Genomic DNA, 27584 nt, shown 5'->3' on the forward strand with positions numbered 1-27584 from the left:
ACAAGCATTTGATATTTGTTGGAATACAAAAAAAAGTCTTTAAAGTGTTGATTTCTTTGATATTTTAGATTATTCGGGATTCAAATACTTGTAAGAATGGAATTAAAATTTCCTCCACGCGCAGACATTGTTAGGAGCCCTGTATGGATAGCAGGACTGCTGAAGGCAGTATAGTTCTGCTCCTGCAAAACTCTTTGCAGGATCAGGGTGTGAATTTGCTTCTGACATTCTGAAAATTCCTCAGCAAAGTGGCGATGTGTTTGTGGTTAGCCCTTGTAATGCAAGACCCCACCTTGAGTAAGAATGCTTGATGAGAATATTAAGTGATAATGATTATTAGCTTAGCACCGCTATGGGACATTCAAAGACCTCAAAGCAGCCTGCTAACAGTACAGGATTAAATTCCAAATGCTTCTGGAAGGTATTATTTATATTCTTTATTTAAAAATGGGGAATTTAATAGTGAGAGGTTTAGCAATTGGACAGTCAGCCAGAACATCACCCTGATCTCCACAGTCCTGCACTCTTAACTGCTAAGCTTTTTATCACTATTTGAATATTTTTTTTCTTTGCAGGCAAAAAAGTTTCCATTGAAAGACAGAGGCCTGTATTGTTCTCACTAGAGAGCATCTGAAATGTTCTTCAACATACAGGACCTGGCATTTTATCCAGTGTATGTGGTAGTTAATCAAATGTTTTGCACTGACTTCAGTAGACTTTGGATCAGACTCTTGATGCATTAGAGAGATAAATTATTTAACTTACTGAGTTCCCCTAGAAACAAAATATTGAGCTGCAAACAAAGCTAACAAACACCAAATGGGATACCATCTGCTGCAATGAACAGAACATGACCAGTTTCCCCCATGCTTGAGATTCTTCCAAAATACAATCTGAAATAGGTTTGTTAAACTCCCAACTGTCTCACAAAATTGGCTTAGCACAGGTTAGCAAATGCGAATGCCACCAGCAAACAGCAAGCCAGACTCTGATATATCAATTGGAGTTGTCTATGATTTTATTTTTATTGGAATGCCCTGCGTAAAAGCTCAGGGGTTTTCTACTATCCAGAGGCTATGGAGCCTATAGAGATGTTTCTGTTCCTGCCCTGTGTCCTAGGGCCTATGGACACTGAGCAGTTTCTGCCCCTGAGTGAATGGTAATTATCTATACAAATGGTAATTATCTATATAATGATGCATTCATAAATTTGTATTCTTCTATCCTTTGATATCCAGACTCCATGCCTTACAACCTTCTGGCGGAACAGGGTATGGAGGCAAAAGAAGCTCGTATCTCCCACAGAAATGACAGAAGATACCTGAAATCCCAAGTCCAGAGCATTCCCTACTTGGTATTGAAGTTTTTGGCTGTGGTGGAGAACGTGTGGGTTCCCAAACACTTTCACAGGAACAGAAGGACACTGCTGAGCTAAATGCAGCTCATGTGACACCAGTGGGTGCCATCAACATTGCCCCCCTTGCATTTAGAAAACATACTAATTGAGCAACCAAGCAGTTTTTATGTAATGTGAGGAAAAAACCCAACAGTATTTGTCCTGTAGAACAAGACAAGAAGATAAATGTCTTCATACCTAAATTTTCTACATAGCCAGACACTTCACCTTCCACTATCACCATTGCAAGTGATGGAACTACCATGAGCGAACAGAACCTCCAAAGACTATTCAGTCTTTAGCAGTTAACCAGAGAGGCTACAGCTCTCCACATTATGCAGCACTTTTAGATGGTGACTGCTGTTCTGTGGCTTGCTCTGCTATCTGTTTTCATCACTGTGCTACTAATGATGTCATAATACAGATTCCATGTTTTTACAATGGATTTTATTTATAGAAATGCTGTATTATAAATGTTGAACTCTCTGGTACCCTGGCTTGTTATAGTGGTTCTCAGAAACATGAAAAGAAAGGATGATGTTCCAGTAATAGTAATAATAAAAATATTCTGTGAAATGATACAGATGAGAGTTTTAGAATTTTCCAGTTGCTTATACAGTAACATTATGGAAAATGCAATAAAGAAATGGGTTTAAAAATACAAAGAGTTTCATTATATGATCTTAACTGTAACATTGTAGGACCGGATTAAAAATACACAGTATGTGGCCTTTCTTTTATCTCAGGAGAAAATGTTTGCTGACATTCCATGACGTTGCCCACAGAGCCAATGTACCCAAGTAGGATGCTACAGATCAAAATTCTGTCAGATAGGGAGTATCTAAACCAATTTTTGAGCACCTATATAAACACCATGATTTTCACAGGATCCAAATATGTGAATCTGTCAGAGACATCAGCAAAAGCTGCAGATTTCTATCACCTTTTTGAAAACCGGGCAGCTGAAGTGTCTAAATATGAATTTAGGCACAGTCATTAGGAAATGAAGCTTGAAAAAACTGGCCTGTATTTTTACTGATTAGGGGCCACAAACAAGACTCTCCAGTTAGCTATGCAGGGCAAAACAATTCTTGCAACAGTGATCAGGAAGCATGTACCGGCTGCTTAGCTACTCCATTTCAGGCATTGTCTGAAAAGCTCTTACATTTCAAAGCTGCTTTGCATCTTAGTACATGTTTCCCAACAGGTTTCCCAATCTGGTAACTTTTCTGGGGACACAGTGTCTTGGTGAAGTTTAGACACTCCTGTTATAAGAAATATCACAGACTATTACTGCATGATTAACATTTTAATTTTATAATGCTCAGCAATATAATACATTCATATTTAATTTCTTCATTCCCACCCACTTCTGCTTTACCTTTCATCCACCCAAATCTATCTCAGGTCTTGTTTTACAGTATACTTTACATACCTTCAATAACCCATAGGATATGTGCATATATAATAGGATGTCAGAAAAATCCCTTTTAAATGTTTGACTGGCAATTATTCAGATAATTCTTCAAATAATCACTTGGGGTTTTATTTGCTGAGAATTACACTAGAGTAGCTAAGAGAAGTTCTTAAGGCTACAGCTTTTTATAGTATGTAGAAGTTTTAGTGACCTCTATTAATGATCAGGCAAAGAATGGAGTAATCCAGAGAAGGCGGCACTAATGGGATGTGTCTCAGTCATTGATGGATTGATTGATGGGCAGTTCAGGCTGGGAGGACTCTGACATGTGCTATGAAAACTTATATCACTCAGCCTTTGTGAAAGATAATTAAGACATTTAAATAACATAGGTATATCTTACAAACTTCCCAAATTTCCCTGAGTCACTTATTACTAATACATCTGCTAAATCCCATGCTTGTTTCTCCTGCCAAATACAAATATTTCTTTTCCATTAAAATAATACGGATGCTGCACAAGGCCTGGAATTCATGTACCAAGGCCTAAAATACAATAAGAAATAAAATATTTCACTTTGGGAGTTGCTATAGAGCATTTGCAAAAATTTAACCAATATTTTTCTTAATGATTTAGACAATTTGTGTGTCATATTGCACAAAATCCAGTATAACTTGTCATTTAAATAAAAGGTGAATCACTTCTGGGAGATGAAAACAGCTTGTGGAACAAATTATAAACACCTGCAAATTATTTTAATATGATTTTTGCTGATATTTGACAGAAAATTTGCCTTCTTTTCAGAGTATGTTGATTAGGATATCACTGTCTGTGTACATATGAAAAGAAAAAGCATCCTCTTAAAGAAAGAGTTTCCTAACATATTTTCAGTATAGCAGTTCCTGCTACCGTCAGCTGTGTAACTTACTCCTCATGTATTCTGCTCAGAACGAAACTCTCATGCTAAAAGATCAGTCATTTCCTACCCTTCCCTGCATGATGTTTGAGTGCTTTATGCAAAACATATCACCGTTATAGATGAGGAAGGCAAGTTTCAGCTGGAAAAACAATTCACAAAAATATTACAGCATTATTCATCTCATTTAACTCTGCTAATCAGATGCTCCTCTTGGAGTCAAAATATTTTCCAGCTTCGGAAAACAAACAGCTCACTGAATACCTCTCTGCCCTACTGCTCTTATCTTGATTGAGTCAATCCCATGTTTATTGTATCCAATTTATTTTTTAGCTTTTTCTTTTATTACTAATATAATTTCTACCATTACAACAATTACACTATCTCACAAGCTTACTAATATTTATCATTTGTTGCTGTTAATGTGCCATGAATTCCATTTTGGCCTGGAGTATTATTATAATATTCCAATTCAACACAGAGAGAAATGAAACCTAAAGCTTTATTTCCAAAGATGGAGGACTGAAGAGTGTCTGGTTACAAATGGCAGAAACATTAGTGCACTTTGGGCCATGCCGCAAATCACAGCAGCTCCATCTGTCAAACCTTTGAAAAACAGCTCAGAACATTTTCAACGCAGAAAAATCACTAGCAAATGATACTTTTATTCAATATGTACTTTTGGTTCTTATTAGACCAAAGGATATACCTACTTACACCTAAGAGCCACAGTGTCTATTAAATACTTATGTAATCTTCAGTTATACAGGCAAATAGACTTTACAGCGCTCAGGGAGTATCTGCAAGGCACAGTGTAGTGTGATGCAAAGATACTGGTAAGCAAGCTGGGCATGGGACCAAATGTGGTGGGGTCTTATCAACACCCTGCTTCTTTCAGCTACTCAGCCCTGCTGAGAAATGGCCTGGAGTAGCCAGGCCATAAGGAGCTGTGCTAACACTGTGCCCAAGCAGGCTCACTGTAAATTAGCTCTGTACAGCTCTGCGTTGCTCTGGGCATTCGTACACAAGCAGTTTTGGACCGTTCCTCCAGGGACTCCAGCAAACGAGCTGCAGGACTTTTTGTGACATCTGGGCCACTGTGTAATGTGGTTACACAGCTCCTACATGCTGAAAAGACAAGGTTCTCTCTGTAATTTGAAAATACTTGCTGAGATGGTGGGATATGGGGTTTCTGCTCCGGTGATCAAGTTTTTCAAAAAGGGCAAAGTTCTTCCCTCCTTACAGTGCCAAAGGGGTTATATTAAGTGATCACAGCACTCCAGCTGTGGCCACAGGACAGCTCAGTGTGTTGCCTTAAATCAGCCAAGCCCACACATCTGCACCTGGCACCCGACAAACTGCACAGGCACACTTCACTCGGTGCTGTGAGTTATTTGGGGATTTAGCGTAACATGACACAGTGCCATAGGCACTAGAATTGCACCTACATGCCAGTTATGCTTCAAGTCCTTAACTTTCCTCCTGTAGCTACAGCTTTTCACTTCCTCCGCGTCTTCTCTGAGACTCACATCCAAACTATCCTCCTGCTAGCCTTGCACACCATGTGTTTTAAATGCCACACAGCCTGCTGTACTATGCCAAAGACTTTCTGTCCCTCACCAATATCCAAATACTCTTTTAAAACTCTCTGCTAAAAGATCTTTGAGTTAAAATGTCGCCACCTACCCGTCCCCATAAATACGCTAACCAAACATAAAACAGAGAGAACTTTTACACCAGCTGGAGGGCTAGTCAGAATGGGGTTTGGTGGCACAGTTCTAAAGCTATTGAGTCCATTAGTGCTAGAAGCAGAACTGTATCAGCAGATAACAGCTTCCAGGTTTTTTAGGGTATGTTTTTCCTAAAAATATCCCTTGCATACCATTAAAAAAGTTATTTTCTCTGGCGGACTCTGACTTCCAAATGTTGTTTTGCTTTGCCAAAGCCTTTTAAAAACTTAAAAAAGTTATGGAGAATGTTATCATCCTCCTTGCTGAGCCACTCTCCATTGCATGATTTTTTACTAAAACTCTCAGCAGTGTAAGAAGCCTCAGTTGTTTCACCTAGAAGGCACAGGGAGAGAAATGAGTCTGTGTAACTGCAGCTTTTTATTGTTGCCAAGCTAGTTCCTCAGGCTAACTGTAAGAATGTTCTTCCACACTACACAACATTTCTTTTAAGTGATACACGTCAAGTGAGACTTTGGTCCCAGGAGACTGCCTAGCAGTCTTCAAATTGCTTGTTTTGCTGTCTCTTCACTTTACTTTTTGGAGGCAACTTTGATGGCAAGACACTAGAAACAATAAGACCTGATTAGGAATATAAGGCTCGGTGGAAGATCTTGGAATGTGAACTTGCCCTATGGAGGGGAAAGAAAGATGCAGAGACGTGGGATTTGTTGATGTCTGGAGACATCCTAGCCTATTTCTAATTTCACATTTCCCCACGAGTTGAATCAGACTTGAGGCTAGAAAACATATTTTTAATTCTGTGCTACTCCCATGGGTGGTATGGTAAAATCTGTTTTCTTATCAGATCATGCTCCTGTGGTTTTTGTCACTTATGCTGTCAAATACTCCTATAAAATTCCCCTGACAATAGATCTTACATCAACTTGGGTAATTACTCAGACACTCTCGGCTTTGACGGAACAAGTATTGCATCATTCATATGAGAATCAAAAACCTTTGATTAAATAGAAAGGAAGTCTTGCAGTCCCAAGCCTGGCAGCGGGTAAATTCTATTGAGACAATTTTGACAAATGGAAACAGGCATAGCTTAAAGGCCACCACACATACCATGTTTAGGGAATGCGGTGGGCTGTGGCGCAGAGTGGCCATTTCAGTAGCGCAGGCCGTGCCCAGTAAGGCCTCATGCAAGTGCTCTCAGTGACCTCCCCGTGGCGGCAGCAGACAGATGTGACCTTGCCTGACAGCACCAGCTCTGGAGGCAGAGGCCCAGGGCAGCTCCGAGCAAGCACGCACCAGGCAAGCGAGCTCAGGGGCAGCCAAGCGCCAGCTGGGCTGCTTCAGGGCTGCCATGATTGGACTGCGCGCCGACCCAAGAGGGTACATCTGCGTGGCTTTACACCACCGCGAGACTTCTGGCTTGGGTCCCAGCCAGTTTGAGCACAGTGCTCAGAACACCCTCCCTTTTTTTGGGTGAGGTAGTTCGCTCTCCTTTCAAAACAGAGGTGCTGAGTCCTAGATGGGCATACAAGTCTGCTGGGTAGTTTACCTTCCCTTTGTAACACTGCCCTTTATAAAACTGTTGCTGGATCTTCTATATACACCCTGTGCTAACATGATGCGAATTTTGAAGATCTAATACAAAAGCATAAATACAGTAAACGTTATTTTCAGGTTTTGTGACAGGGAGGATGAAAAGACATCTGATCCTGACTGAATTAGAACTTCTGGTTCTAGGCTGCCACTACCTAATATCTACACTCATAGACCACCTCCCTAAACATACGCAATGATTTGATATACTAATTCGTTGCATGAAAGAAAACCATTATCTTAAAACACAAAAGACAGGTGAATGAGTCTGCAGACTTATTCCCCATCTACAAATTGTACAATGGCAGTATCTTCCTTAACATCTTAGGTTCATCAGGGCTAGGAAAGGAAACATAACTGATTCCCTCCTCACCTCATCATCTTCCTCTCTTAAGCCTGGCAAGAAAACAGCAAAGAGGAGGTGAGGTTTCTGTGCTTGATACACAGTAAACTGAATTATACAGTCAGTACACAGAAATCCATAATCAACTAATCCCTGGATTTGATCCAGCCCATCTAGATACTTTCCTTACTGACAAGGGACTCCTTCTATCTTCTGTTACTTTCTAGTAAAATAATTTGTAAGAGCTGCTTCAAATTCTGTATTTGCAGAAACACATATGTACAAAACAAGCTAAGACCTAGATGCTCATGTCGAGCATTTGCTGTTTTCTTTCTGGTTGTAACACGAGACAGGTATTGCTGTCCCAAATTTACAGACAGTGAAACTGAGAGCCTGAGATCAAGCAACTAGCCAAATATCACCCAGTGCTGCCCCAACTGCAGGAACTCTTGTTATTATGAAAGTGTAAGCAAGGTAATTATTTAGGGTTCACCTGAGGGTGCACTGAGATGCAGTTTTATTCTCTAAAATACAAATGGTAGCTACAATAGCTGCTTTTTAGTAGTTCCTCACTGAGGAAAGCTTGGGGCAACATTCGTCTTGCTAACGTTGGGTTGCTAGTTTGGTACTCAGCATAAGCTAGCTGTGTAGGCTCCCTTTCTCTGGTCAAGGCAAGGGAGCAACTAGTTCCACAGGTCAATACCTCCTTCCCACTTTAAACTCTCAGGATGCAGCTCTTTCCAACTGCTAATTGGACCCAAATCATTATTTCAGTCCTTTTCACATGTGATAAGCAGAATCCCTCCCTAAGCATATCTACTAATGTGCAAAAAATTAGTTCTCACTGAGAGCAGAGTGCACACAGTCTCCCCAGAACTACTTCAGACACTTAAATACAGAGAGTCTCTGTTTAAGAGGGGCTCCGTTTAAGAGCCTAAGAGCTTCTCTCTTTCAGAAAGAATAAGGCACCTTCAGAAAGTTACTCCAAGAACCCAAATTAGGCACATAAACATTCTCCAGAGCTGCCTAAATAGGTGAACAGTGCAAAGTGCCCAATGTGCTGCCAATTCATACCCTAGCTCAAGACTTACTGATCTCTGTAGGAGATGAGATGCAAGCAGAAGCCGCTCCTGCCTTTCTGTTTTCCCCTTACTCTTGTTTAGTATAGCCTGCAGAAGTGTCTACACTGCTTTAACGATTGCTGTAATTCAGGAATGCTGGAACATCCTCTACAGTATCAGCTTAATGCCCTGGGATCCTTGAGGATGGCAAGTGTTGTGCAATTACCAAACTTTCTTATTCTTGTTTCTAATCCTTTTGTGGATATTCCTCTCTGTTAATACGATGTATTAGAAGGCTTGTGAGCACAATGAGTCAATCATATCGCATTAACTCCCAATCAGCTTACTCAGCTGTAAAAAACCTTGAGTTTATCTGGGAATGCCGCCACGTCAGTCCCATTTGTAAATGCAGCCAAAACAGCAGCAAATTCTCTAATTTTTGCTTTGCCTGTATTTCCCAGCAAGCTCTAATATCTACTTGAATTGCAAGATATGATGATTTGAGCATTTGATCTCCCTCATGAATCATCTGTACAACACATACAATCTCTGCTGTGTTGAATAAGACCATAACTTCACATTGTGCATACAAGCCTCCTTCGTTAAGTGAGCCCCCTAGTTAAATTGCTGATGTAGTTAACATTGTAACTGTGCCAGAATGTCAGATTTCTCATGTATGTCATCACAACTGAGGGAAAACAACAGGATTTAGAAACCTGTGATGGGTATCAACCCCTTCCATAAAGGATCTTTTCTTTAAAGTGCTCAAAACATGCCTTGAAATACAAGCAAGCCTTGATGGTGACCCAAATTGAGTAATACATAGGGACAAAAGAAAGCAAGAAGAGCTGTATTACAGAAAAGAAGTATGTGATGGTTGGTTAAGGACAAAGAAGAAAACACATTTTTCATGATGCTTTGGGATCATAAGGATGATTAAGAAATAAAATCTTTGACCAACTCAGTTACTTCTCCAAGGGAACAAAGTCAATAAAAAGTCTTGTGCCAGTTCTCATTTGATCATAAAATAAGTTAATAATTAGTGGGCCCGGGTGAGGGAAATTTATCTTGTTTTCTGAATTCTTGTAAGAAAAAATAAATCACTGAGCCTTTGAAGTCTAAACCAAATGAATTGAAATTTGAAATAATTTTTTCATTGCAAAAATATGGCAGCAATCATGACATCAGCAAACTGCTCAAGGCACTACCAGTTACTGCTACAACGAAGGGTAGCAGCTGTTTAATGCAGGCCTCACTGAAGTTTCCCTGAGTAGGTGTCTCCCATGGGGTGACTGCAGTGGACTTTGGATCAGGTGCTGCATATGTTTTATTAAATCAGAAGAGTTTCTGTTTAATTAAAATTAATTCTACTGATACATATAAAAATTGTTGTTTCTAGTTTTCAAAATCCTACATGAGAAAAATATACTATGGATGTTAATTTAAGTGGAAGTTTTATGTCCATGATTCAATGCATTTTATTCCTTTCTTTGAAATTGTGATTTGTTTTTCTTGTCCAAAATTCTGCAGTGTACAAAAGGATGACATTGCTCCAGAATAGGTTTCCCAGGTCAAAATAAATGTAACATCAAATTGGTCTTAGAGCCAAGAGAATTTAACCAGGATGCTCTTTAAGACTTGGGAGATCAGAAACTGGAACAATAAATATTTCTTCTTTCAAAGTGTAAAAGCTTTTTTTGGTTCCTCAAACTGTCCGTTCAGTGCCCCTTTATCATAATAATTTCCCATTGGTTGTTTCCCTTCTGAAACTCCTTCTGTGCAATACTTTTTTGCTGATAAAAATTGTGTATGTACTTTGGGGGTAATGCTGGTGAGTATATTCAGTGAGAATGAGACAATTCAAATGAAGGTTAACAGAGCTTCCTGCCAGAATGTCTCATTAGAGCACCCAGTCTGAAGCCACTATCGTACTGGTGCTGTACAGTCCAAGTTAATTGGGCTGAGGGACTGATACAGCACGCTGCTCTTACGACAAGCAGTGTAAACTCATTCTGCCCATCATAACACTTGGTTGGGTTTTTTTTTAAAGGCTTCACACACACCATTTGGGAATGAAATTCAAAGCACGTAGCATTTCCTTTTTCAAAATGAGAAATATTCTGCATGAAAGCTGCATTTTTCCCCCCTCAAAATTTATCTGGGGTTTTTTTTAGAGTTTTTGGCCATAAGTGCCTCAGTTTTTGGTGTCCCCCTCTTTTTGTGGGTAATGTTCCAGATCACACAGGTCTAATATAACATATATAATATAACATACTGTGGATCTTCTTGGGTTGGACAAATTACAGCTCAGAAAAATTTGCCATGCTGGTTCAAACAAGGAGTTCAGGGCAACCTGCTTTTCATGGTTACTGCTTCTCATTTGTCATTCTGAAAAGTTTAATACTAATAGGCAAATCTCTAGTGCTTTACTGAGCTTTCACTAAGAGGCAATGCTGTTTGGAGAGCTATTTCAGCCCCCCCAAAAGAATGCATGAAAAGTGCTAGTGCTGAGTTATACCTGTTGAATTCTAGTTTAATGATGGATTTTTACAAGGATGCTGAAGCTATTTCAATGAGTTCTGCTTAAGTTTTGGCACATTGCAGAGATGTCATATACAAGAAATGCATGAGAAGGATGAGTTAAAAGTAGATACAACTCTAAGCCACTTTTCTCTAGTGGAAGCAAATCTAATTGGTCTGTTAATAGCAAAAGACGTGGTCTTCAGAAGGCAGAACTGATTTTTATATATATTTATATATATACACACATACATAAATATATAATTAATCTCATCTGCAGAATTATGCTATGAATTTCTAGACGTTCAAGATGAGGAATTAAGTGATGTTCAAATTATTTTTCTTCATCTATCCTTTTGAATACTCTTCTTACTCTTCTGCTACCTGTTTTTTTTTTTCCCTTTTCTTCTTCTCAACTACAAAGTCAGATTCTTTAAAAGTGTTCTTTCTAATACGAGCCAAATATATTCAAATTGAATCATATTCTGGGTACTGGTGAAATTTGGTTGATTGGGAAATGAGGCAGATACATTTCAGGATTTTTCTTTTGAAGTTTGTGAGTCAATTTAATATTCAGTTAAGCAGGGCTTTCATGCCAGCAGAGTTGAAATAAACAGGGGCATTGCCAGTTTGTTCCACACATTCCTTCTGCACATTTGGCCCAGATTCCTGAAAGCTGTAAGACTCTAACTTTGGTTGGAGTTAATCACCTCTGAAGTTAGAATGCACAGTGATTTTCTGAAGCTGAAAACTGGGGTCTGGGAAGAGATAAAAACTCTTTTCCACTTATGAACTACACCAGTATGCTACAAAACAGCAGCTCATTCATTATTTTCTGCTACCACCTTTGTTTATACTGTAACATACCCAAAATGTGCTGAGTGCTACACACAGAAACAAAAGAGCTTGTATTTTAAAAGAAGAAGAGCTGGGGACAGTGACTGAACACGAAGGCAAAATGATTACAGTGGATCATGGCTGGGTGGCTCTATTTTCAAACAAATAGGCTTGTTAAAGCAAAGGAGAGAAAAAGCGAGAAAGAAGTGTGAGGATGAGAGGAGAAGGCATGAGAAAAGAGGAGGAAAAGAACAGGTTGAGAAGTTGCTTTTTAGGGTTGTTGAGACTGCATGGTGTCAGGCTCAAAGTTTTTAGAGACAGAAATAGCAAGTGGATTCATATGAAGTAAGCGGAGAAAACAAATTTCTTTCAGTTCAGCGTCAAGATCCACCAATCAGATCAGAACTGGTCTTCATCAAAATAATGTTTAAAACCATCAGATCAGGAGCTCCAGAGCTAACACCAAGACTTATTTCAAAAGAGACCAGAAGATAGCTGACTTCCATAGCATATTTTAATTTGAATTTTCAGGAATATTACTCAGATGTTTAAATCATTTACTACATGTTGTGCTATACATATTACCTAACTATATGTGAAGGAGCAGCCTTAAAAGAAAAATCCTGTGTTTTCTTGCTAGCCTTAAATTTCAACTCCTCTCTAATGGTAGACTGCTAGTGCTAGCCTGTCTCTACTTGTCAATTTTGGAAGTCTAATTCTATGACAGGTGAGTATCAGAATGTAACATTCTGTTCTAAAAATCTTTAGATCCTTACCTTCTGCAGGTTCATGCTGTTTTTCTCATGTCTGCCTGGTTTTTGTAATCAATCAACACAGAGGAAAAAACAAAAGGCAAATAAAAATAATCATGAAGAAAATGAGAAGTAATATAAAAATCACAGTAACTCACACTTGGGCTCTCCTTGCCCTTGCTGTCTTTACTGGAAGCTCCACTCAGCTGCTCAATTAAACTGTAATGTGTTAATTGTTCAGGTCCATCATCTCCAAAACGGCCATAGAGACTGTGTTGGTATAAATCCAAGATTGACATAGGGTTCCCAAGAAATGACTTTCTCTGATTTTGTTTTTCCTGCTCAGCTGTAAGAGAAGTTAAAAATAGTATCACTATGGCATATTTAATTGATGAAATGCAGTCTACATACATTGTAATGTAATTTTACAATTTTTAAATGTATTTCAAATGTTTTAAGGTATCTGTAATTCAATGTAATAAAAGCATTAAAACACTAGGTCCTAACTCTCCAATCAATGCATATACAGGGGACTGTTCATACTTACTATTTAAGGTGAAGGAGATGGTATGGGACAGCCAGAATTAATTTCCTTTCTTTTTTAATTATAGATGAGATTGTTAATTTGGGGAATCGTTCTACTTGTTTATTTGCTCTAAGTTTTCATTCTTCTCTCTTAATAGCCTTACATCGCAGATGTGCTAAGTTTCTTTAGCATGTCTTTCAGTTTAACTATATTTGACAATTCTTTCCTTTTCACTACATTTTTAGCTAATGAATACAACAGTATAAAAAATACACTAGTAAGGTAAGAAAAAAGTCCTGCCCATTTGTTATAGATCCTACTGTAATACAAGAACATTAGGAATAAAACCTCAGTTTCCAAAGTCCAAGGCTGCAAAATCATTCAGAAGATCAAAACAAAACCAAACAAATTTTCTGCAGCTTCATGAAAATGCACAGGAGACAGAGGCTTACATTAGCTTCTTTCCTCACACTTCTTGTTACACAAACTTCAACCCTACCTTATAACCTACAGCATTAGAAGAGCCTCTGCTTCCAGTGCCTCCAACAGAATCGCATCAGGATAAAACCTTCATGGAACTGGAATCAAAACATTTTCATGACTGAAATGGAAGAACCTGGAATATTTGGCTTATTCCCTGCTATTCTACTGACTTTCTCTGTAACATTGGGCAATGTACTGGGAGTCTCATCCAAAGCCCACTAGATCAATGAAGGTCTTATCACTGACTTTTAATAGCTTTTGCACTGGGCACTCAAGTCTCTCAGTCTTTCTGTTCCCTGCTCATAAATGGAAAATGAAAATCACTCCAACATTATAACTGTGCAACCAGTGAAAGTTCATTAATGTTTTGGGGACTTATCTAATAAATATAATCATCTATACATATAAATATATTCTCTATGAATTGGTTTGCTGCAGCCCCTGCCTCAGTCTCATGTGGATGTTTTGAGGTTATATCGCTTGTGTGCATAAAGAAGCTAAGATCTTTGAACACAGAATGGAATAAAGTATTGTTAATAAGATGTGAGAACTGCATTTGTAGAGCATGGAACAGAAATCCTGACCATAAGGAATGACCACAGCAGAAATACTTTTGCAGTAATGCTTTATAATTTTCTTTTCTATTTGTCTCAATCACAATTATGAATTTTAGTTCTGTTACTAGTCCAGAAGTTAGGCATATGCACAAAATTAATGATTTTCTATGCAAACCAGTGATTTCAAGCCATGCTTAGGTATCATTAAACTTGGAATCTGCTGCCATTTAATGCAACTGCTTACACACAATAAAATCCTTTTTTTTTTTGCAAATTGTGTTCAATACAGAAAAAAATGCTTATCTATCTCTTTAACAAAACACATCTTTCTTGTATTAGAACATGATTTGTAAAAAGCAAAATCTGTAAAAAAAGTAGTGTTTATGGGACAAGTTAAATGACTTGCAACATTTCATACAGACTAAAAATACAAAGTTACAGGAGTAATGTAAATAAACGGTCCTAGCTTCCTACTCTGCTCACTCTCTGGTGGAATCACAAAAAATGGATTAGCTCTGAAAATGCCAAATGTTTAAGTCCAACTCCCAGCAGACACTGAAGAGCACACTATGTCGACAGTATCTAGCCGTCCATGGCATTTTTAATGCATTCATCAGTGCGGTATCTACTGTAGGTGCTAATCTCTGCTAGGTCAAGCTCACTGCTGTGCAGAGGGTCAGCACAAATACTATGAATCACTGAAGTACTGCTTAAGCTCTCAGGGCTTCAGTGGTGCTGAGACCTTGCACTCGCCTTTGCACTCGCCAGAATTTATCTCCTGCAGGGAAGCCATCGGCTGCATAGGCAAGGATGTGAGCCACACTCTCCTCTCCCTCCCACAGGGCACACATCTGCACTGAGAGGTGGCTTGCAGCACAGCAAGATGGTGGTCAAGACAAGACAGCAATTTCCTGGGTTATTAAACACACAGAAAACTATTATCTCAAGAACTTCACTTAATGTGTTTTTATCTACCGGAATTCAGTAAATTCCAAACTGCCATCAATTCTTGCAAAACGGTTTGATACTTGAAAATGGCAATATATACACAGAGGACAATGAGAGAGACTTTACTACAGCACCATAGCCAACATCACTTTGATACAGAGGCTGGAAAACTATGGCCTTGATCATTGCACTATTTCAACTGGCTAATATAATTAAAAAGAAAAAAAAGGGAAGCTATCTTTATAGTCAACTTTGTAATAATGTAACAGAAGACTTCTTTTTACTTACACTGCAGGGATTTCTGCATAAAAACCTGTAAGTTAAACCACTGCTAGCAAAAACTGTGGAAGAGAGGGAAAAAAGATACACACATAGAATAAAAAGCAAAAAGTAATAAAAAGCTAATGGAAAATTAGACTGAAGTAAGATCTGGAGTTAGAAAGTGAAAACCAGACAGAAAGTTCAATGAAGGACACTATCTGCTGCCAAGTCAGAAGGGAGATGAGGGACATACATTTTAATGTACAAATTTTCAATTACCTTGTTTGTTGTTCTTTGTTAACTCTACAAAAGTCTCCTCTGCAGTTCGAAAATATTTTGTTTCATACTCTGGCTCCAGCTCAGTGTCACTGCTGCTCGCAGAATATGTACACACTCTCAGAGCTCTGTCCTGTACAAATAAGGGTATTGCAATCATTCAGATGATGCATATATATCAAAATAATGCCAAAAATGGTATCAGGAGTGGAACATTTTATATTCATCATGCAGTATAAATGGATAGTTCAACTGGAAAAAAGTCTGCATTACCAGTTTAACTAACCAGTTCTACTTCAAGTAAGTAATCATCAGTCTGACATGGCGGAAATAACACATTCTTGTCCTGGTAAGTCCCCTCAATTAGTCTGGCAGAAACAGTCCAGATTTTACAAATTTTTTCACTGTAATATCGTTTTCAAATGTACCAACATTTTCAGATAATTTCACCCACCAAGTTAAATTTTAAAACTTCTCAAGTATGTTTAATAGTGTATTTGTAACATGCAAAATTATCACACAACAAATGGTTTGCTGCAAGCAATTCTAGAGACAATTAGGATAACCAGTAGACAATACTCATGCTTTCTATACCAGTAAATCCTAAATTCTTCCTAAATTCATGTTGCTTGTCCTGGCATTTACATTACAGTACTGGAGAGCCCTTAATTCCTAGCTGATTCCTACCCCAATTCTCTTCAGGAAGCAACACTAAGGATTTTCTTCTGGGAGTAAAAGGAATGCTAACAGCTCTGGACAGCTTCTAATCATGGAAGGCCTGAAGGCTTAAACGTTTCAGAAGCAGCAGCTCAGTACAATAAAACCCTCAAAACAGGTATGGGGAAGCTAAGGCTGATACTGCTCAGTTAATGGCATCGACAGGTACAAACACCACCTACTATCCTAACCCCAACTGCCTATCAGTGGCTCAAAAGAGCTTTTAATTCTGTTTTTTGAAGAGTGAGATTAATTTCCACATCTTCCCACTCATGTTGTAGTTTTTAACTGATGCAGAAGGACATCCATTTGACAGGACCCACATACTTGCGGAGAGGGGACCAGACCTGAGGATACCTGCATGTAGCCAGGTAGTCCCAATGTCACTCGTAAAATTGGGAGATTGCAAGTCAGCTGTAGTCCCAAAGCCATTTAGACACATTCACATGCCAGCTACACCCACACTGACCTTCTGACTCTTAGGCAGACTAATTATCATTAACAAATGTATCGTGTTAAGATGGTTTTGGGACTGGAGGTGGTCAGTCATGACTGTCTCAGGGTGAACACCACACTGATGTGGTTGTTACTTGGAAGCCAACACTATTGCACTACAGAGGATTCACCACCAGTTTGTCAATGACATACAAGGCAAATAATTTTATCTCTCTGTTTCTGTTCTAAATATCCAGAGCATGGGCCACATAAAAATGCGAGATACCCCAGTCAGTAAATGCACAGATAAAGCAGACATGCAAAAAAGTTACACAACAAAATGTCTTTAGTCTCAGGCTTATTAGCTAGCAGTGTCTGACCATTTCCTTGCATAACGCCCACTTTCTTGATAACGTTTTTTTCTCTCTTTGCTAACCCGCTGACCCTGTACTTCTCGTGGCTTGACAGCCTAGCATTCCTGAATATGAATAACTTGACAACCATCAGCAGTAGCTTTTACACAGGTATATGCATTTTCCTCTTTGTTCTTCCTGCAGTTTTCATTAAAAGATTGAAGGACTGACAGATCATTCCAGGGATTAACCAAAACCATACAGAAACATGCAAGAAGAGCATTTTCCCTTTCACAATACTTTCATAGCACATCTGCTCAAACGATCATGCTACACAGCTATACAGACGAGGAAATCTAGGCCTGGGGAAAAAAAAGATATCCAAATCTCATGGAAAGCAAACAAGTAAGATCAAATTTCTTGAAGAGAAAAACAGGGTAAAATGTCTCCATTTCCTCGTCTATAAAACGCCTGTGAGGATTTTAATTAAAACATGTTTGTAAACCATGAGACAAAGTACCTTTGTGTGCTGTATTATTATTAATGAGATTGAAAACGAAGGGCAAGAAAGTAAACGTAGTGGTTAGATTGCTAGCTACTCTTCCCACTATACTAAAAATATTCACCATTTCTGATTCACCACAATACATATCTCATTTAATAGATGACACTTCTTAACTTATACCTTTGTTTTAATAGTTTTCTTGGTGGTCCACTCTGGAAGAACTTTTCTATTTTCCACAGTTTCTTCAGCATGCTCTAATGAGGCAGAGGTCACAGAACTTGGTACTTGTTCACTTTGCTTTGCAAGGTTAATTATTCCTGAATTAAGAAAGACATTATTTAAATAGACCGTGCTTTTGCCAAGAAAGGTTGGACCAGATGATCCTTGAGGTCCCATCTGACCTGGTATTCTATGATTCTGATTCTATGATAAATTGTAGGTCTCATCAGCATCTTCATGACAGTGTTTCAATTATAATTCAGTAAAAAATGGGGGCAAGTCATGGTACTTTAATTATCTCAAAAAATATCTTACTACTCAAAGGAACAACTTACTAAATTACTGGAATAATTCTAACAACTACAGTGGCAGAATTTGATCCAAAGCCTTTTCCAGTTAACAAGAGAAGAGGAAGGCATGGATTTAAATCCCTCTAATAGTTTTAAAATACATACCTTTTCACATAAGAAACAACATTCAATAACTACTTCTAGGCATTGTAAGATCTGCTTTGCTATTTTATGTTCTCAGAGAGAGAACAGTCTGTTAACATAAATATAATTACCTTTCTAGCAGAAATTCTCAATCAGCTAGCCTTTTTATTTGCTATATTTGCACTATGCAAAATCAGAACATCAAAGAAGATATAAGGTGCATACGAAATAAAGTGATAATTGTAATTTGGATGAGAAAGTGAGGGAGAGAAGAATCAAATGAAAATATTCTAGTAAAGAATGAGTTGACCTCACCATCTGATGTATACTACTTTTTTTAACATCTCTTCATGACAATTTAATTAAGATACAAACCTTACAAGGTTGGTGCAGTGAATATTAGCATTAAGATCAGAACAATCTTACTGCTACTGACTTCTTATGAAGCAATTCAATGCTTGCAGTTTCTGTTCAATTTGTTATAATGACAGTGTTTAATCATGGACTCGACTCTATAGCACACTGCTGAATTGAGGTCACACATGTGGCTATTCAAGCATGTAGCATATAATCTATAACTAAGATTTCTCGTCTGAATCCTTCTTAGCTGTACCATTAATTAACAGTACATTTATTTAAAAAGATACTAAGTATTAAAATATCTTTTATTTAGCTTTGATTTGAAACGAGCAGGGGAATCTGCAATGAAGCATACAATGTGTGTTTGCAGTCTATTATACCATTACAATACTGCACTGGGAATATTGCTAAATCAACTAAGTTCTAAGATGTTTAATTAGAATTTTTCTGTTATGCATCTTATGAACATACAAAAGAGGCTTCTTTTGTCCTAGACTCAATATACATCAGCTCATTAGTAGAACACATATTTGATAGCCTTGAACTAACCTTAAACTTGCTATTGAACCTTACATGCTAATTACATGAGATCTCTTAGTGATACAGATTTATGCAAGTTAAACACAACTTTTATAGGAGCAATAAATATTTACACTGACAAAGTGCTAATAACCATAACCCTAATAAATACATGACATTGCATTTGTCACGATAAAACAATACTCTTCTCCATTAAACCAATTATTTTTACTGTGTTTTGTACTATATCTATCGTGTTGACTATGAAAAATTCCCTGTTATAAATGCTGTATGTAATGATTTCCAATGTTATTGACATACATATCAATAACTCAAAAACCTTCAAAAATGCATATAAATGGTCAGTGTGCATTTATAAAAAATTGCATAGAGTTCAGTGGAACTACTTACTAATACAAAGTTCTTTGTTGGTGATTTGCTGGACTGCTAGTCCTTTTATTCCTTTGTCAGTTTCTGTTTTATAGTTTAAACACACACTTAGCTGATAAGTAAGGTATTTTATGTTCATATATAGAAATGTATTTGTATAATGTAGTAAAGTAATGAGAGTCTTGTTTGAGGTCAAGGCCATATATTCATTGGGACAAGATTTATGCATTGAGGCTAAATGAGTCTTTAGTCCAAATCTGGTTTCAAAAGCAAGTCTTTATGACTGTATCTTTTCTATGTCACAACATGGCTAGGCTTTATACTTTGCTGTAAAGTCTGATACTGAATATTGCTGAACATCCGCATTCTTATTCAAGTCCAATTCCATGGCTGGCATACGTTTTTTCTTCAAGTAATGTTTCTTGAGAAAAGGATTTAAGTACTTAACACATTTTTCTTTCTCAGATAAGCATTATGTGTAGCAAAATTTCCGTATGGCTTAGGTCACCAACTTGTTAACCTTATGCATTCATAAAAAAAATATCTTTTGCTCTGCATTTAACATTTCTGTTATCAATTGTCATTATTATAGGACTTCTGCTAATCAAAACAGACGTCAGGGCAGAAATAATGTAATTTTCAGTGTAATTGACATTTTACCTGAGGAAGCTGGTTTTGGAAGGCGACTTTGAAAAGGTCGTATACCTTTGGCAGTCATGGCTGGATCAGATGTTGAGTGACTAATTATGCTTTCCACAGACTCCTGGCTCTTAGCTGTCAAAGGCACTTCTCGCTCAAGAGTTTTGGCTTTTACTGAAGGAGCTGAAAGAAGAACTTGCTCAGACGATGCAAGGACTTCTGTTTCCAAGGTTGATTCTTGCTTAGAAATGTGTCGCCCTGTAGATCGGTTCCCTGAGTCGGGGAGGGGGAAGGTTCCAATCCCACTGTCCAGCGTCCTCATCTGGCAGCAAGACTCTAAGATACAGGAAAATTGTGTGATGGGGTGGAGCTAAAGGTGTCGCTGGTATTTAAAGACAGTGGAAGGGTCTACGGGAAAAAAGGGCATCTTCAAGGGAAGGTTTCAAGGAAAGAAAAACATTTTGCATTTTGTGAGTATGCTGTTACCTGTCATTTGTATGCTTTTGACACAATACATCTATCTAACTGAATACAATTAAACTAACAGATGTCAAAACATTGAAATTGTCCTGCTTCAGAGTTACAGAGTGATAATGAAAAAGAAGGACATGTCCTAGAAAGTATTACAGCTGGAATTTTTAAATGATTTCATTTGAAGGCCCACAGAAAGTCTGGCGAGTATCAATGTAAGGGATTGAGCAGCATAATGTATTTCTTCCTACATAAACCCACACTCCACAAAAGCTTGGCCTCTCCATACCTCTGCTTCTTAATTGTTTCTCTTACAAGAAGGTGTTAATCAAAATGTATCATTTATTCTTACACAAAATTAAGATGTACAGAATTTCCCAGAGATACCCATCTTTCAGAGCATCCTGAAAAACTTGGATAGCAACAGTTTACCTTGTTACATTTTGTGTAAGTGTACACTTTCCAACACAATGCCAGGCAGGGATAGCTTAAGCGCTAGGTTTGGAAGCAGTGTGGTCTCACACAGCCCTCCAGCTTATTCATCCTACTGGAAAGGTGCACTGCTAAGCATGGGGCAGAGAAAGATGCAAGTGTAGATATGTGCATGTTGCTATTCCTGCAACTAGGATGTAACTGCACCACCCTGTTTGTATAATGAGCAAACAGTATCGAAGGGACTGTGATGGCAAGGTCCTTCTGAGAAGTATAAACACCAAAGAGGGAACTTCAGCACTAATGGCTGGAAAATGAGCATAATTTAGGCTAAATGTCTGGAAACATCCCTTGACAGCGAGATCTTCAGTCTGTGGCAGACATTCCCAAAGGAAGTAGAGGAATTTCCTTTGCTTTGAACAATTTAAGGCTACACTGGATAAAAGATATACTGTAGTGAACAATTGTACTCTAGCAGGAGATGCAGAATATGACCCGATATATCTTTTCCATCTCTATTTTCTGTGTTCCTGAGTATTGATTTTTTTTACGATATGCCCATTTGTTATTTAAGTCTGTTGTCGTTAGCAGTCCTCTGTCAAGTCATTTTCATGATTTTTTCCTCTGTAGTGTTTTTAATACTCTCAGAAATTTGGAAATATTTCTCCTCTACCAGCTTTGCCTATTTGTTTTTGGAATAAGAATTTTAACATGGTCATTTTCTGTTAATATCTTAATCTCAATAGGTCTTATTTGATAAAAAGTAAGAAACTACTCACAGATGAATTAAATGTCTATTTATATTTCCTGGTTCTTGTCAAAAGAGAAGCAGTCTATATTTACATGGTCCTCATTACTTATCCTCATCATTCAGGATCAAAGAAAGATTGAAAGTTATACAGAGCACATTAACCTTACAGGGCCCAGATGAGCTGCTACAGCAAAAAGAACTACGCACTATCTTTTAAAAGGGCAACAAGTGACTCTGATTTCTCTCACACAATTACTGCATCCCAATTAATTCTTTCCATAGGTAAAAGGAGATAAAGTGTGGAAGCCACAACTAGCTGGCAGCTATGTTTTCCATCACATTTTTGAGCTAATGTGTCATAATGATTTTCGAAGTTGCTGAAGGTTATCCAGGAAATGTGAAAAAGAGGAGAATTATATTTGGTTCTGCTGCATCAAAGGGAGGTACCCCAGCCACTGAACCCTCTTACTCTAGTTATCCTTCCCCTAAGATATTTTGTTTTGTTTTTGATAGTAAAATACCTAGCTAGAAGTGGGTGAACTGTTCCTCTCAGGATGTAACAGAGTGCAGAAAAATAAGTTAAAATGCTAGGTGTCTCCCCTTGTCATTTACTCTGCAGATAATCAAGCTGAAGCAGTGTGTTAGCTCATGGACAGGCAATGCTTCAACTAATGACTATCAGTGATAGAGTTAGTAAATAAAGGAAATACAGAACAAGAAAGGACTTCCATTAGTTGCCTCTTGACTAGAAGAAAGACATTTATGCAACACTGGTTGTGTTGGAGAGGCAGAGCTCTTCAGCAGAGACATGGAGCAAACTGGAAGCATCGTAGAAAAGAACATCCTGAAAACAAAAATCTGAACAATCTCCCCTCTGCTGTCCGTATAGTTAATGCTGGACCTAATTTTGCAACCCAGTTCCACAGGGATTCTGAATGATTTTGTAGCGTTGTTTCTTTTTGAACATTCTATAAGAAACAAAAAAGTTATTCTCTCCTAATTATTACAGGACAATTAAGTAGACTCAAAATATATGCCGAACGGTAAAGCTACATCTTTTGCTCAGGGCAAGCTGGAAGAAGAACACTATTTATCTTCTAAGGTCATGTTTCTTAAAATGACATAAGGATTTGTCTTGCCCACTGTTACCTTGTGTCTGTCTAGGAATGGACCATGAAAGCAATGGCATAAAATCAAGAGAAATGAATACCGAGGGCCATACTTCCAAGAAAATACAGTCTCCTGCTGTTGCCAAAATAATTGGGAGAGTGATGGAGGAGCACACCAGCAGTGTCACATTTAATTAAAAGCAAAAATAGTTTTAATCGATTATAGTCTTCCTTCATAGAGACTTTATCCATGATAAAGGAAATACACCAGGTGGAAAACAGATTTTTAAAACAGCTCACTAATTTTTAATTCTGAACAACCACAAAAGAGTCTGGCTTTCAAAGTGCTCAAAGCTCAGCAGCTCCCACTGTGCCACTTAAAGACAGATTTTTTCAAAAGTCCTGTGACTCAACTATGGTGAGCAATCCTCAAAAACCTAGTCCTAAATCCACAGAGTACACCACAAAATTCTTTACGGATGTTAGTTTTTCACTAATAAAAGTAAGTAATTCACCCCTAAAGCTGTATTATACAAATAAAAAAGTATCTCTCAACAATTTGTTTTACTGAATGAATGAATATACATTATCTTGCGCTGTTTTTAAACTTTTATGAAGCAACTGCAAAATCAAAAAATACGTTATACATCTCAGTGACAGCTTTCAAACCGAACCGTTCATGGCCCATCTGATTTCATCAGTTGCACTGACACTTCAAATGACTGTTATCAGCGAGAGCTGCACAAGACTACATAATGAAAATATGTAAAAGTTAAATCTCTGATGCTGCGACAGTACTACTCAATAGATGAAAAATGATTCTGCAAAACATTAAAGTCTGGGAAGAGTTATATATGAGCTTAATTGCTTTTGCTTGTGAATGCTTCCTGGCATACAAGCCAAATTCTTTGCCTGATTCTGGGGTTTTTTCGCCTCTTTTCCTGCCAGGGAAGAAAGAAGCTCACACAGTGGTGTTAGTTTTTATAGTGGACACAGATAGACTCACCATCTGCCATTTCACTGAACAATCAGACTAGAATCAAAAGTCTGAAATATTGAAATATCCCTTTTCCTCTCTCCCATCATGTAGATTTAAGTCTGGGCAGAATACTCCCTGGAAGTCCTACTGGAGAGAAATATTTCTCAAAACTAGAAACAGAAATAAGGAAGAATTTAGAGAAATTTCTTGGAGATCAAGAAACTCCTGACTGCGTGGGCATCTTTTGATGACAGGGTGTTGTAAGAGCTTTGTGGACAATTTGAGGAAGACCTTTAATGTTGAGAAGCTTCTCAGTCACTAAACAAAAGGAATTAACACTGCATAGAAAGTTTTCTGAAAATTTTCTGAACTCCCTACTTCTCAATAATTTTCAGGTTTAGTATTTTCATGGATAAGATGATCATGCTGTTCATGTCCTACATCAGCTGGACACCATGGTAATCTGTACAGATAGACAGGCTTTGGCATATATCAACATCACTGGTGTTTTACCAGAGTTTCCTGGTATCAGTAGACCACCAAGACCTCTTCAACATGGAGTCAGCACCCAGACTACATGGAATAAAAAGGATCTTTGAAAATTGTGCACCATCTTGAGGGTACAGACAAGAGAGAATAGAAAAGGGACATACACTCAGGCTGGTAGGTATCAGGAATTCTAAAAATGAGATCGTCACTGTGGAAAATTACAATAGGAGCTCCTTCTGTGTTTTTTTTTACATCTTCCTCTGAAATGCAAAAATTAGAAAGTTAGAAGTAAACATAGCCCACTGACAAGAACTGACAACCAGAATTCATTAAAGTATTTTAGGGCATCCTCCTGAGCATAGATCATTTAAAAATGCATCTTAAATACCAGCAACAGATCATTAAAGCCTAGTTATTTTTTAACTTTTGTTATTTCTTCTGAAATATTTGCCATAAAGATACCACAAATGCACCACCTCTAGCTCAGAAACTACCCTTTGTACAAATCATTGGAGACTGGGAAAGAATACCCAGGGAAGCTGACCACTGACCTTACTTTTGTGTTCCTTCAGAGGCACTGGTATCGGTCACTGAGAGTGAGAGGAGCTCTGTCTGAGCTGGTGCCACACTGTTTTACATTGTTATATAGCACCCTTCTCTGTTCCTCTTTTGTACAATGCATGTGAAAGGAAAATCAGTTTGGGGGGGAAAAAATAAAACAAAACAGAGAACAGCTACTGTGAAGGGAATTGCTTCCAGCACAACACAAGAAACATGGGTCCAGACTCACTCAGGCTAAGTTCTACACTGATGGTTGCAAAACAGGGTATTACTAAAAATAAGCAATGGAGCAAATTCTGTCCCACTTTTAGATTATGTACATGTCAGTCTTTCTAATGTTGAACCTCTGTAAACCTATGTTGAGTCCTAGCACATACCCAAGAGATTTCATGAATTTCATACAATAGAAAACATAAGGTGATGATATAGCTTTTAAACACAACTTCTGATACACATTTCTTCAATAATGTGAAAAGATACTTTTACTAAGGGGGATATAATGCCACATGTTATTGTAAACAAACTGGAGAGTGTTTCAAAACGTTTCCTCAGGTAAAGTAAAGATTCACATTCTAATAAAGTCTTTTTATGTTGTATCTTAAGAACAGTTTCACAGATGCTTAGTCTATTCACAAATCACATACGAGTCCTTCCTTACATAGGGACTGTTATACTTTCAAGAAGTCTATATATTCACTCATGGTTATTTTGACCATCTAGTTAAAACAATACGTGAGTTTTATTATGATGCTTAGATCATCCATAAAATTTTTTATGGAGATTGCAAGATCCAAAGTTTTACCCAAGGAGCTAAAATAAGGTGTCAATCAGAAATTCTATTAATCAGGTATATTGTCTTATGTGCACACATGTCATTCAAAATGGTCAGGCAATTCACCCACTTTGAATTAAACATAGTAAGAGGAGACATTTCTGGATGCTGGCATACAGGGACGGACTTACAGGTCCTGAGGGGAAATAATTATAGTCCCTACCATGTTGTAAGTAAAGTTTTGCCTCTCTAGCAACTTATGCCATGACTGACAGAAGGCAGCTGTCTCTCAGTGCTGCTTCAGGGGGTCAAAATTTACAGAAGCAGCTCAATAACCTCAGCCATTCCCTGTCAGGTAGAACCATGGTGTTACTAATGAAACATACCGATGGATACCAGATGCAATTACTGCAAACAGACATTATCTCTACTTCAAATGACTGACACAAACTAACAGTTTCTATTTGGAGGTGGTAAAGTTACAGAAGTGTGTATGTTACTTATTTTCGATGGCCAATCTATTTTAAAATTAAAAATAAACAGCAACAGAGGACAACTGTATTTTAGGTCAAAAAGATCACAGGTAGTTCTGCTTACGTCAGGCTTTCTATGTATAATGCTAGTAGCACAGGGACATATTTTCTTTCAAAGAAGCATCCCATCTCATGAAGAATGTGGAATTCTCCCCTGTGCTCACCACTACAGCTGGTTTGAGATCTTCCTCACATAAATTTTCAAGTTTTGGCCTACAAAACTGCACATGATTGACACAAATTTCAGCTGAAACCTTTGAGTAACCACCAGAATTTTCCACAGAAAGCAAACATTTTCAGGGAAAAAGTATCAGTCAAAAATAGCTATGTATCAAGAACAGTTTCACTGGGAAATTTCCAGCAAGCTGTTTTCAGTACAGACTCAAGCCTTGAAAGAAGGTTTTGAGAGATATGTAACACTTCAAGACTTTCTTCAAGGAGTATCTATGACACTAAAAATGAAAGGGTATAATTCCCATCAGTAACAGAATATACAAATTCTAACAAATTACCTTTCTTTGCATTAGAAAGTTCAAGACTTTCTACTAAGCTGACACAGGGACCGGAGAATATGTAGCAGTTTTCTTCTGAAACACAAAGGGAGTATAATTTCTCTAGTATTTTGAAACATGCCAAATTATTAATTAATACTTTTTCTTTTTTTTCAGAATAATATTTCAAATGTAAATAGGTCTCTGAAAAATTGCTTTATCAGTTAATAAACATCTTTAAGCTACATGTGGCATTGGCAGGAAGAACTTAAACTACAGATGGCAAAACAGATCTCTTTATTTGCACATCCTTCTCTTCATCTGCAATGCTAAAGCAACCACAAAAAAATGAATGTATTTCTGCCAAATCAACGTCAATTTTAAGTAGATTATTCCTTCTGGGTTTACACCATAATTTGATCCAATTAGTCAAAGACGAATGCATTATTGGTTTCTATCTAGACCTGAAGTATAACCAGTATGCAAAATTAAAAAACCCTGAAGGCTATCCTAGGTAAAACTAAAAAAGACACAAGTTTTCACAGCCCTGATACTCCCATGGGTACTGCATTGGTAAAATGGAATTATTTTTAATGTATACTAAGAAAGGGTAAATGGGAGGAGGACTGTGCAGTGTATTTTCAAATGATGGATCTACAAGTGAACTTCATTCACGGCTGCTTCAATCTGGGATGACAATGTATGCTTATTTATAATAACAATAATAATAAAAACCACAATAAATACAGACTTTACTGACTTACTCAGTGTTCTTTCTATTGCTGCTTCTTAGTCAAGCTTTTTTTTTGCAAAATCCACCAACTTCAATATGTCACTTGTCCAATAGTTTG

At 37.7% G+C, this 27584-nt stretch overlaps 1 protein-coding gene across 1 annotated transcript in view; it reads right to left on the minus strand.

Moving 5' to 3' along the window:
- The window catches only part of NCKAP5 (NCK associated protein 5), a 379508-nt gene that overhangs the window by 14079 nt on the left and 337845 nt on the right, over window positions 1-27584 (minus strand). The window contains exons 15-18 of the mRNA XM_074873715.1: window positions 20167-20481; window positions 17765-17901; window positions 15578-15707; window positions 12682-12869 (exon numbers count right to left, since the gene is read on the minus strand). Of these exons, the coding sequence (XP_074729816.1) occupies window positions 12682-12869; window positions 15578-15707; window positions 17765-17901; window positions 20167-20481 (770 nt within the window). The remainder of the gene's footprint in view (window positions 1-12681; window positions 12870-15577; window positions 15708-17764; window positions 17902-20166; window positions 20482-27584) is intronic.

Source organism: Strix uralensis, chromosome 6 (genome assembly GCF_047716275.1).
Source record: "Strix uralensis isolate ZFMK-TIS-50842 chromosome 6, bStrUra1, whole genome shotgun sequence".
Classification (NCBI taxonomy): Eukaryota; Metazoa; Chordata; class Aves; order Strigiformes; family Strigidae; genus Strix; species Strix uralensis.